The 13,089-nt window shown below is 40.6% G+C and overlaps 1 protein-coding gene across 9 annotated transcripts in view; it reads right to left on the bottom strand.

Annotated features, from left to right (window-relative positions):
* LOC146305598 (adhesion G protein-coupled receptor L3) overlaps nt 1–13,089 on the bottom strand; it is a 299,312-nt gene that overhangs the window by 138,082 nt on the left and 148,141 nt on the right. For all 9 annotated transcript variants that reach the window (XM_084711654.1, XM_084711646.1, XM_084711647.1 and 6 more), the window contains exon 5: nt 1,820–1,929. In XM_084711654.1, coding sequence (XP_084567780.1) covers nt 1,820–1,929 — 110 coding nt within the window. The remainder of the gene's footprint in view (nt 1–1,819; nt 1,930–13,089) is intronic.

The raw sequence follows: 13,089 nt of genomic DNA, 5'->3' as shown, positions 1-13,089 counted from the left end.
GCTCTGGATCACAGGTAGAAATGGTTTTTACTTCACAACATGAAAGCTCCTGTCAGGCAGACTACTGAGGGAGCCATGTAAGGACATCAAATGTTAAAAAGATGGTTTTGATTTGAATTTGAATTATTAGAGTTCGCTTGAACCCAGCAGCTGCAGACTACACAGATAAATGACCAAATATTTCCAGTTTTATTTTATCACTTCTGAGCAAAAAAACACAATATGTCAGGATTTTGGCAGGCATAATTATGGTGACTTTGGTGTTCCACTTCAAAGGTCAGTCTAACACAATACATAAGGTCATGTGGCAACGTCCATGCCACTTCCCCTGGCCTCACCTGGACTTCCTCACTGTGTGCTCATCCTGTCACCCCATGCTGATCCTTCCATTCCCAGCCCAAATGTTTCCCCTCAAGTTGTGTGCAGCCTGACAGACAGCGTTTTTCACCTGCTGCACTAATTAAATCCTGTTTTTTTATTTACTCCCTTCAGAGACGCCTCACTAGTCTCAACATTAACTGGCGTCCACTGAGCTGAACTGAACTGAAAAACAACAAATATGTCTCATTTTGATTAAAGTCAAACGGCCCTCTCTTGCTGTTATGCTAACAGAGACATGACATGATCAGACATGATTCCTCAAAGATATTAAAGTGCTGTGAACTGGGGGAGCTGATGGGAAGGCACTGACAAGCACCATCTAAGTGAGAAGTAGCTAACATGGTCTCTGACTGAATACATTAACGGATATGCAGTTTTCTTCTTTTTTTTTTGCCTCTAAGATGCACTGACGGTGGAAAAGTGTGTTGTGGCGTGATACAGAAATCATGGACTTTGTGACCTTGGCATTAAAGAGGAGAAGGACCATCCAGATTGCTAATAGTCCTAACTTGGTATGTATGGTATGGGGGTGCGTTAGCGCCCACAGCATTGCTAACCATCACTGTGAAGGCTCCATTAATATTGAAAGGTACATACAGGTTTTGGAGCAAGATATGTTGCCATCCAGACGTTTTTGTCAGAGACATTCCTGTTTATTGAGCAAGACAATGCCAAGACACATTCAGTTTGTGTTACAACGGCATGGCTTTGTAGTAAAAGAGCTCAGGTACTAGACTGACCTGCCCGCAGTCCAGAACCGACTCCCACTGAAAATGTGTAGTGCATTATGAAGCATAAAACGGAGACCCCGAACTACTGAGTATCTGAAGTTGTATAACAAGCAAGAATGTGGAAGCTCTTGTCCTTATTATGACAAATCTACTTTGGTCTCAAATGATATGACTATATTACTGTATCTACAGTACCTAAGATCCTCTTACTTTATCATCAATAAATTACACAACCAATATCCCACAGGAGATGTTACTTGTAAAAACTTGAGTGTACGCTGGCACACTGTTGACATAACTGATGCCATGCGGGATGAATAAAACGAAAAAAGCGATAATCTTTTGTCAGTTACAACAAAGACTTTGATAAACAGCAGTATCGCATCAATGGGCAAGCATTCCTTCCACATTGATATACTGTATCATCTTTCACATGTGAACAACACTGTCAATAATATTTCCTGTACTCATGCGGGGTGTTATGTTTTCCGGATCACAGGAATCATCACTTGTCTCCACTTCCACTGCTGCATCTTAATCTGTCCAACCAAACTGGATGACACGTTTGAGATATTTTTGAATATTTGGAACATGGCAAGCATGCATGTTGACTGGGTTTTTGCATGAGTCACTGTCGTGAAGAGGAAATAAGAATGGGTGCTGCTTAAGAGATGCTTAAGAGTGTGAAAGAATGAAGGAATACATACTGTAGGGTACGCATTCGTATTGGACCTCCAGGTATTTGTAGGTTCCTGGGCAAGGGTCGGGAAACACATCCGGTCCAGCCACAACAGCACACTGGGTCCGGTTATTACATCTGAAAACAGAGAAAAGACAAAAATAGCAACATGAGACAATCTTGTCCTTTTGAACACCTATATCACAGAACAGAGCAACACGTTATCAGATGTTTAGAGTGTGGTTAATGACGTTGAACGTATTTAATTCTGTAGAACAAAGATTATGATGATTATGAAGCGCCACTGAAGATGACTCATCCCGTCTCTTTCCTTGAATATATAGCAACAGAGTATTCATTCATTGTCTGTAACCGCTTGTCATTGAATGATCACAGGGGGCTGGAGCCTATCCCAGCTGACATTGGGCGAGAGGGGGGGTACACCCTGGACAAGTCGCCAGTTCATCGCAGGCCTGACACGTAGGGACAGACATTCACATTCACACCTATGGACAATTCAGAGTCACCATTTAACCTAATTACTGCATGTCTTTGGACTGTGGGAGGAAGCCGGAGTATGTGAGGTGCGATACTATTTTCAGGGAAAAGTATGCAAGCACTGGACACTACACCAGGAAATATATTCCACAATGCACAGCAGTAGTGATGACAACAACAACAACAACAAGACACCAGACAAAGTTAAGCAGCTTTAGCGTGACGTCAGTAACACTTCAGTTTGAATGTAACTAAGGTTTCAGTTTAATTTTTAAATAAGTTCATTGTTGGCACAGGTTAACACAGCTATACTACTGTTTATTTACACAAAAGTATATTGAACAAGCGTATATATCTTCCGTGTCATTCCAAAGATCTAAGAATAACCCTGATGGTGTCATTAAGATGCCACAGAGATTCAAGGACCATTATTCAGGATTTAGTGGTATCGAGCAGTGAGGTTTACGACTGTAACCCTTCACCTCGCCGTCCCCTTCTAAGTGTATAGGAGAAACTATGTCGGCCACAAAACATGCAGAAGTCCATGTCTAGTGCTAGTGTTTGGTTTGTCTGCTCTGGGCTACCGTAGGAACATGGCAGTGCAGCATGATGGACTCTGCAGAAAAGGACCCTGTGCTTTGTGGATATAAACAGATAATTCTAATGCAACAAAAACACAACAGTTCTTAATTTCAGGTGATTATACACTAATGAGAACATACTATTGTTACACACTGACCCTTTAAGTCTGCACATTTATAGTTTGTGTTACAAACTGGGGATGTAGTGTTTGACAGACATTGGCATTTACCTGGCAAGAAGCTTCTAATGAAAGAAGCTATGAAGTTGGATTAAGGGAATTTAGGATTCAGTGGATCATACCAGTGACTTAAAGCCCTGATATCTTGGCGTTTGCTGCTTTGATTTTGACCACATTTTAAATTTGAGTCTTGAGAGTCCCCCAACCCCACTGGACGACCCCTTCAAACCAGACAAGGTTAAACAAAGGGCTCAGTTTGAAGCCATTTTGAATTTTAATACAAGCATAATATGAATTTTAGTGGAAAGGGTGATGTGTTGAGGTTAGATGTAGATTGACTTTCAGTCAGGGTTATCAAGAAGTGTAAAGAGAGGATGATTTGAGCAAAATCTTTTAAAAAAATAAGTTGAAAAAGTACCGATTATGTTAACTTTTAGCCTCTTAAGTTACTCTTGTTGTAAAAGTTATAGTTTAATACATGCACTTCAGAATCTAGACAGTATGTTGGTGAGCATATTTTTCAAAATTATTTTCTTAGTCTTCAGGGCCTCTGTTTTTCAAGCTGCAGATAGCTTGTCAGGGTGTCCCATTTCACATATTCAGTATGTTTTATATGATTGTAGTTGTATTTTAAATTGTTTTGTGAATAAACTTGAACTGAACTGAACTTGGGATTGAATCTGGTGATTTACGAAGAAGTATTGCATTTAAAAAATGCAACTTGAAACATTTGTTGCAGTGTTATATGGTATGTCTTGTATCTATATGTTTATCTGCATGAGTACAAATTGTACTTGTAGTGTATAAACCATTGCTTTTTGATGGTAGACATTGTATTCAGGGGGCTTAAAATGTCACATGACTAACTGATGGATTCCATACAGCATCAGGAAATCTTCATTAAGGAGCGGGAGTTGAAAACATTAAGGTAATAAAGCATGGTATATTGGAGCAGAGTGGTTTGGCATGTTTAATGTTGAGAGATTATGACGTTCACCCTTATTTTTAGGTTCACAAGGCGCCATCGTGGGTGAATTCATCTTTCTGTTGAAGAGTAGAGTTGGACGTCATGGACCTACAACCAGGCTTTAAACCATGTACAGGTTACATTGTTATTACCGCATGATGGATGGTAGTGGTGGTGGTGGAGAGGGCGGGTGAGACACAATCAACTGAGTGCGAAATCAGCTCCAACATGAAATGTAGGTCTTCATTAAAAAACACAATTATGGCTGCCAGTGGTGTTCTCATGTGCCATTTTGTTTTTGGCAGTCATCAATCAAAGGCCCACTTCATATGCACAGAGAGCCTCTCGCCACACATAATAGCAACACTTATCTCACAACATTAACTCTTAAATGTTTTGACAAGTATTGATCTGTCTGTGCTCTGCATCCTTTTGCAAAATGAAACACAGAATGTGAAGGTCGTCCTGGTCTGTGTTTGAGCAGCTCGTCATGTGCTGGCGATCTCCACAAGGCCTGCTGCTACAAGCTACAGTATATACGTATGCTTCTGAAGAACCCTTTTTTGAAGTAAGGAGTCCTTTTTAAAGCAAAGGGCTCCTTTAAGAACCCATTTCATCCAAAGAACCCTTTATGGAGGAAGGAGCTCTTTAAGAATTGAAGAGGGTTTGTCAAGGGTTCATAGCAGAAAACAGTTCTTGATAGAACCCATCTAGATAAAACCCTTGCAATATAAAGGCTTCTGAGTAGAACCCCTGGGTAGGTTCTCGTTAGCATCCTTAGAAGGTGTGGATAGAACCTCCAGAGAAGGTGCTTGTAGATCCAGTACACCATAGACAGGTTCTCTGTAGAACCTCTCATCGGTTATTTTAGATAAAAACCTTTCACAGATGATTCCAGCTGTAACCCTTTATGTTGGATTCCAGGTTAAGCCTTTATAAAAGGTTCTACCAGGAACCAAACAGGGTTTTCATAAGAGAACAAGCCAAAGAACCATTTAGCACTTTCATTTCTAAGAGTGTATACTCATTTACAGACGACCATTATATTGCAATATATAAAAGGTATTTATTTCCCAGCAAGGCCGTTCACAGTGTAAGTCTTGTGAAGGTCAAGGCGGGGTCTGACACAATGATTCATACGCCACAATTAAAGGATTCTCTACACCTTAATTAACATTGATTGGCTGCCGACTGATCAATCGAACCAGTGAGGGACAAGCAAAAAGGGGCCCATCTCATTTCAAGCCAGCCCAGTAATGAGATATGGTCTGCCGACTCTCTCCCATGCGAGCTTTATGGGTTCATGAACCCGCGCCCACCCTCCCAACCACCACCCCCACCCTCTGCCACTCACTCACTCTGCTCAGCTGTCTGTGGCCTGTCTGTGCCTATGAAGAGTTAATTCCCAGGCAGTAAATGCCAGTCAGATAAATAAGGGGTCAAGCCTATGAAAGTGAGAAACAATTACAGAGGCAGGCGTCTCATCTCTTCACCCTTCCTGCTTACTACCACTTCTGGTTTATTCTCTTTAGAACTAGGGGTTGGGGGGGTTGGGGGGTGTAATCAGCGAGTGAGAACACAACTTAAGATTAAGTGTCACATGAAATTAGGAGTGAGATGGATAGAAGAGATGTAACTAGCCAGAGGTTGGAGGAGAGCCTCAAGCAGTCACACACTTGCATGAATGGACATGTAAACTCGACAAAAATAGAAACGCAACACTTTTATTTTAGCTCCCATTTTTCATGAGACTCTAAGATTGTGCACACGGAACATTTGTTTCTCTCAAATCTTGTTCACAAATTTGTTGAAATACATGTAAGTGAGCACTTCTTTGCCAAGATAATCCATTTCCCTGAAAAAAGACATTCATTAGGCACTGAACTGTGGCTATTTCACATTGGGCTATTTTTCCCAGGAAGGCAAAGTCATGATCTGCCGTCCTCTGCCTCTGATTTACTTACCCTGATGTTATTACTTTAACTAATCACTCCTGATGCCTAAACGTAACCAACCCAACCAATGAACACCAATTTTTAAATTAGTAAGATTACACAAAGCTGAAACTGAACTTCTGTTTAGTGGTGAAGATTTTCTACATCTGAAAAGCTTGTGTAGTTTATGTAATGGCATCCTCCAACCATTGCGGGGCGCAGTAGGAGTCTGGCCTGCAACATTCATGTGTGCAGCATTTGCATAATTTGCATATTTTCCCATGATGCATTGCTGAGAGTTTAGGTTTACTATCTCATGTTCCAAAATGCAAAACTTACCTTTTGTTGGGGTTTGTAATATGTCCGTCATGTGTTTGTAATGCGCTCACACAGGGTTGCTTTTGGTGGCTTCTGTTGGTAATTGTAATTTTTGTGCTGGTTTACTGTAGATGTGTGAGGCTGACATCAGATGGGATTCGTCCCATCTCTTGAAAAAATCTGGTATCATTTTGTCAAGACAAAACTGCAGATTTTATAGAGTGGCCTTTTGTTGATCATCTTGGCAAAGGAGAAGTGCTCACAAACAACAAACAAATTTGTGAACAAAATTTGACAGAAATAAGCTTTTTGTGGGCAAAGAACAAATCTTTTACTTCAACTGACGACAAATGGAAACAAAACAGAAGTGTATTTCCACCCACAGAGAGTTTGCTTTTCAACATCATAAGATATAGTTGTTGGCTTGTTTTGTGGCTGAACAACATGCCATTTTTTGACATAACATGACATGACATGACTTCTTTTTTTTTTTTTTTTGACTCAATGACGCTGCCCCAGAAGTCAAGCTAGGACCAAAATCTGGAACTTTAATCATAGTTTGCAATAATTTCCTCTTGTGGGATTAAACATCATAATGTGTATTTAATGTGGATTGCAAACTTAATCCCAGCCTTAACGTTTATCTTGACCCATATTCAAAATCCCTTCCATCACTGCTGTGCATTTTTTACCTCTGCACACACACACACAGCCGCAAATACCTCCCGATCAGTTTGCCGTCAGCGTCCTGAAGGCATCTTTCAGGGGGAATAAAATAAGGCGGAGAAATAATTACAATTAAATGTATCAAGTGCAAATCAATGGTGGAGTAGGAGGGCGATCAATAGTGGGAGAAGCTGCCCACACCACGTGCCACAACGACTTCACAATTACCAATTAGGGGGGTAATTAGGATTTCATCAGACACTTGGCTCTGATGGAGGCCTTTGAACTAGCAGGGGGCGAAGGAAATGGATCCACTTTGAGTGATGTATTCAAATATGTATAGGAATATGTGGTTTGCATATTCACCATAGGAGGAAAAAGACAGCAGGTGGTTGGAAGCTTCAGCAGGATGAACGCTCTAATTGGCGCCTGGAAGCTGTTTCCACTGGCAAACGGTAAACTAAATGTTGAAATTTCTTTTTTGACAGGACAGATAATGACAGCAAATGGCTTCTGTGTCCTGGGAGTTGCAGTCACATAACAGGGTGCTGGGGGAGGAGCATTAAGTGGCCATACTCAGGTCATGTGACTTTATGACAACATTAAATTTATATACTAATTTGAATCAAAATCCAAAATGACAGCTTGTGTAGACACCGACTATGAGTTAGGAGTTTTTTTGCCCTTCATTTAATTTTTCTTACATTTATGTGAGTAACTATTATTCAGGGGTTTTTTTCACTTAAACAACACTATGCAAAACATTTAAGAAATTGGTTAATTCATTATTAAGTTTATTTAAAGAAGAAAAGTAAATTATCTCAACAAATCATCATTTGTTGGTCATTTTTTTCAGAACTTAAGAGCCTGAGCGCTCAAAACTAAAAAATCTATTGAAGTAAGTTAGTTAGTTAGCTTTACATTGACAGACGAGTGACAGAGTTACAAGCAGTTGATCAACTTGCAGAGCAGAACTCATCGTTGCTTGTTATTGTCAAATTACAATGTTGCACTTGTCTTGCACTCCTGCAGGTTTCCTGCAGCTTGCCTGTGCTTCCTCGTGTCTGGGGAGGAAGTGAAACAACTTGCTTCAAACATTTGCATATTAAATACGATTTCAACCTATTTAACGTAGTATCTATGGCTCCAACTCGCTATTTAGACTGCAGCACTAACTTTTGGATGTGTGACTGTTACATATTGCTCCTTCAGTGGTTACAGGGTTACATCTGGATAAAACTGTCTGTCAGAGCTAAGATTCTAAAAAAAAAGGACACAAAACTCAATTTTTGCAATTTGGCCACCAGCCGTTCCTTTTTATACCCAATTCCCGCTTTTCCTCCCTTCTAGCTTTATTCCTCCTGTTCCCTCGTCTGCTGTTTGTTATAACTGGCAGATTAGAGCTCAGACTGCCAGCTGACGAGGGGAGATGTGGCACAAAGCACAAGAGCCCTATGTAAGCACAAACTGTAATGACTATAATCGCTGGCTGATCCTGCTGCTGCCTCTGATGTAAGAGGGTTGAGTCCTCTCAGTCTATTGACCACTGAAACAGGACAAAAAAACAAAAATGAATGAACGGGTAAATAATCAATGAAAGAAAGAGAAAGGGAAAAAAAAGGCAGTAGTCTAAGACAACGACGGTTCTGCTACTGTCAAAGCCAGACAGATTTGTCCACATTGGAGAGTAATAAAAGAGAATTGGTCTGCACCACTGTTCCCTTTCAGAACTCAAGTGATTTATATCAGAAGGAAAATACCAACCAAGTGGAAGGAGAGAAAGGTTCGCCAGCTTTTAAAAGTTCAGGAGGGAGAAAAAAAAAATTGCAATGCTGAATCTGCTTCCAACACGGCGACTTGCTTTGATTGATTTTTCCATAGAATTCATATCAAAAGAAGTTTGCTTGAAGTACGTCAAATGAGAACGGGGACGGTTCAAGCTGGCGTTCTGCACTGACGCGGGAAGCCTCTCTGCGGAGTTCTTCCACAGTTCGTATATGTTTGATGAAAAAGGCCCTGTCAGGGAGCGCAAACTCTCCCATTTGCTTTCAGTTAAAAAGAGCAAACACGTCCAAAGTGCCCCACCTCCAAGAAACTCACACACACACACATGCATTAGTTCTTAAGATGAGAAAAAGATGCACAAGGTGCTTGTGGGACTCAGAGTGTGTGTGTGTGTCTGCAAAGACAAAGTGCATGTTGGTATTGTCTGATTCATGTGTACACTGCGGTGACTGTGTGTGTGTGTGTCAGGCTGTGTACACACTTGTGAGGGTTTGTATTTGTAAGACAGGGAGGGAAGGGAGCGGGGGGGAAAAAAGTGACGGACGGGTCAATATCCTCGTCCCTCTGTTGGGACCCATTACGCTTTAGTGATGGTCTTCGCCACCCACGGTCGACTTCATTCATTATCTTTCCCAGCTGCACGTCGCAGCATCCATCTTTTCTCATTCTGCCTGTCTCCTGGCGCAACACACAAAAAAAAAACAACCTTTAAAACTCCCATGAAAACCTTAAGAAAACGTTACAAGGGAGGAAGCGATGGCCTTAAGCCCGTGCATTTAGCTCTCGAGTAAAAACCAGGAACTGCTCAGTGTCGATTAGTGTAGCTCTTTTACAGACAGAGGAATTATCAGTTCAAGTCTCTGTGGAAGCCCATTGTTCATATGGAGAAGCTTGTTAAGCAGCATGATGTATCATGGATCTGCTATAGAATAATGTATCTTTCACATGTTTCAATTATTTGGAGTTACTTCAAAAGATATCCAAAGCTGGGGATTATCAAACAAACTGTAACAACCATGCTAATGCTTTTTAAGTGCTGCTCCCGCTCCTGCTCGGGAGGGCTGGGTGATTGAATTCAGTCAAACTACAATGATTTCATTAACTCATCCGCTTAAGTGCTGTGGACCACTACTTAACAAAGGGGTGTTCAAGTGAGAGAATTACTGCAAACAAACAGACAAAAAAATAAAAGATGGAAAGTGGCAAAGCTGTTCATGTCGGTGTGACATCTATTATAATATCAGAGCCACAAATCCCAGTCACACCGGGAAAGTACCACAGCAAAAATTGATTTGCACTTCCTTGTGAAATGGTACTGGAAGCTTGTCATCATAGTCATAGTCACTGGTTTCATTTCAGTCAGTGGTTTCTATTGGTAGTGGCTTGTCTGCTTTGTTGGCAAAACAGATGTGGAAAGCCACATTGGTGTTGCTTCAAAAGGTTATATTGTGAAATCAGACGGTGTAATGCGACTTATGATAGCTCCCTCCATTTTTGACTGTAGCCATATTTCCTCGCAAAGTGCCCAGAACTTTTAGACCCTGGAACTACTTTCCAAGGGACTAAAAGATCCACTTAGCCAATTGTTGTCTGTGTTTCCGCTGCAGTCTTAAGACCTGTGAAGATGTGACAAACTAGTCCACTGACAAGCATGAAAACAAGATGTGTTGAAGAAAAATGAAGAAAAAACAAACTGGTTTGCAGCTACGAATAGAGGCTGAAGTAAAATGCAAGTACTCAAGCAATCAGAAATGTTCAGCACTGCAAGCCCAACCCCCCAAATTCCTGTACTACACCTTGAGCAGGGACTTTTTGGAGGGATAAAATAATCTTCCCAGAACTTAATTTAGATCCTGTGGTGAAAACACACTGAGTTTCTCCAAAGGCTCCTAGTCCTTGGAGAAAGGTGATGCATGTGTCACACACATGTACAACAAAAGACAGAAGTGCTAACAAACAGTGTATTACCGAAGCTTTCATGTGCTGTCGATGCACTGAGCAGCCATCTTGGATTTTAAGGTCAGCGTAGAGTTGAGGTTATTCCAACTTTCTAAGTCGGAAATCCAATTTCAGAGAGTGTTCCAGTTGAAGTTTTGGACAGGACACTTAAAAATTCTGAGTTCTCAGTTTAAATAGAGTGCACTACATTGCACCGTGGGTAATGTAGGCACAAGGTTTTGATAAGGAAATGGAAGGCATGATATAAAAAAAGAAAATATCTTTGGTTTTAATCCATTTAAAACTGCCCATCGTGAGGCCCACAATATTACAGGAGTGCAATTATAAATCAGTAGAGTACTCTTTAAGGCTCTGTGTAGCTTAAGGGCATTCTTTAATTCTTCTACGCAGCATATATGCACGTAACATATTGCAAAATTGTTTTGTGCAGAAATATTAATGAAAAGATACAAAAAAATCAGTCCACCAGTATAGAATTGTTTCTATGAGCATTTATAATCATTGTTCCCGTTTAATTCCATGAGATGCCAGTCAGCTGGAAAGTTTTAGCCTAATTCTTCAAGATTATATTATAATTCTGTACTCCAAAAAACAACAAAATGATCTCAAACCAGCCACTGAGACTGCAGATTATACTGCAACAGTAATTTCTCTGTCTTTGCAGCATTCAAATGCGCCATCACAACGACACATATATCAATTATCTCAGAGTAAATCCTGCATCTTCATATGGCACCTGAGAATCTGAGAATTTTTCTTGGGAAAAATAGGTTTACTTGTTTATCTAAGTCCTTATACTTGCACATATTTGTTTGTATGGAACTGTTTTTCCAGTCCATCTATATGACCTGTTGCACAAGAAGATCTGTGAATATAACATGTATATATTCAGTGTTGCTGGCAGACAAGCTTTATCACAGCCGTCAGGGGTTAAAAATGCAAAAGAGTGCAACTTGGAAGTATGTTGACATGTTCTGGTGTCAGGAGAACATACACCTCTTTGGTAAGAAGTAACCTTTCAAACCTGCAGGTTGTATGTGAATCTGAAGGGTGTCAGAGGATTGCTGTATACATATTCAAACAACCTACACAGAGACACTCCGCACTTGAACACAGAAACATGCCGCTTCCTATATACATGCTGACAAATTATCTATAATGGCACTGCTGTTATTTTTCTAAGAGCTAGAGAGTTTGTTTCCAAAACAGCGAGAGAGCCGCTCAACGCAGCTTAAAAAGCTGAGGAGGACGATGGGGAATGAATGTATACAACATAAACACAATGACTTAGTGTGGGTGTGGAGTTTTTTAAGTGCAGCGACGAGGGAGCTCAGTGTTTCTGAGTCTTTAAGTTCATGTAACACCGTGAAAACATGGATGAACATCTGCAATGACTGCACCTACACGTTCAACAGATGCTTGTAATGCGAAGAGTCACACGTGGAGACAACTGCACGTGCACTCTCAGAAATAAAAGTGCTAACTAGAACCGTAAAGGGTTCTTCAGCTTGTCCACACAGGAGAACTGATTTTGGCTCCTGGTGTAAACTTTTATAAACACAACATAAACTCAACATAAAAGTCTTACATCTAGAACAATCTGTAAAAAGTTTCATGCAAAAAACAAAACAAAAAAACAATAAACAATCAGGGGTTCTACAGAGAACCCTCAAATTGTGTAATAGTTCCACCCAGAACCCTCTCTGGGGGCTCTATCCAGAACAGTTCACCTTCCTTCCTACCTTCTGTTATATTCCAACTGTTTTATGTGGAACCCACCAAGGAGGTTTTACCAAGAACTATTTCACATTCCAGAGTTTTTATCTTGAACACACTCAGGGGTTCTGCCAAGAACCTTTTTATATTCCAAGGGTTTCAGCTAGAACTTATCCAGGGGGTTCTACCGAGAACCCTCTTATGGCACAAACACCCTTGATGAAAGAGTTCTTCAAGGATTTTAAAAATCCTTGAAGAACTCTTTCTTCCAAAAAGTGTTCTTTGGATGAAAAGGGTTCTTAATGCAACACTTAGTCTTACACGAAAACTTGAAAGAAAAAGATTTCTCTCAAATGGGTCTGAGTAGAACCTCATGCCTTCAGGAAGAACCCTTATTTCTAAAAGTGTAAGATTAACTCATCGCAGCGTTGCTTGCCTACTGGGTGGCATTAGCAACGTGATGCAGAACCGCAGGAAAACATCAAGCTCTGTCACAGTGTTTGTACAAACACTATGGGTGACAAAACATCAGCCATATTCCTCTTCCTCTTATAGGATTAACTATGTGGAACTAAGCAGAAATGAATAAAGTGCCAAGTGACGGCTCGGTATAGAGAAGATGGAGAGTTTATGTGCATGAGCTATATGAATGACCTTTATCAGGCTCTATTAAGTATGGAATAAGAGTTTCATTA

The sequence above is a fragment of the Lutjanus erythropterus genome, chromosome 23 (genome assembly GCF_056507025.1).
Source record: "Lutjanus erythropterus isolate fLutEry1 chromosome 23, fLutEry1.hap2, whole genome shotgun sequence".
Taxonomy (NCBI): Eukaryota; Metazoa; Chordata; class Actinopteri; order Lutjaniformes; family Lutjanidae; genus Lutjanus; species Lutjanus erythropterus.
This window is presented reverse-complemented; position numbering and strand designations above follow the sequence as displayed.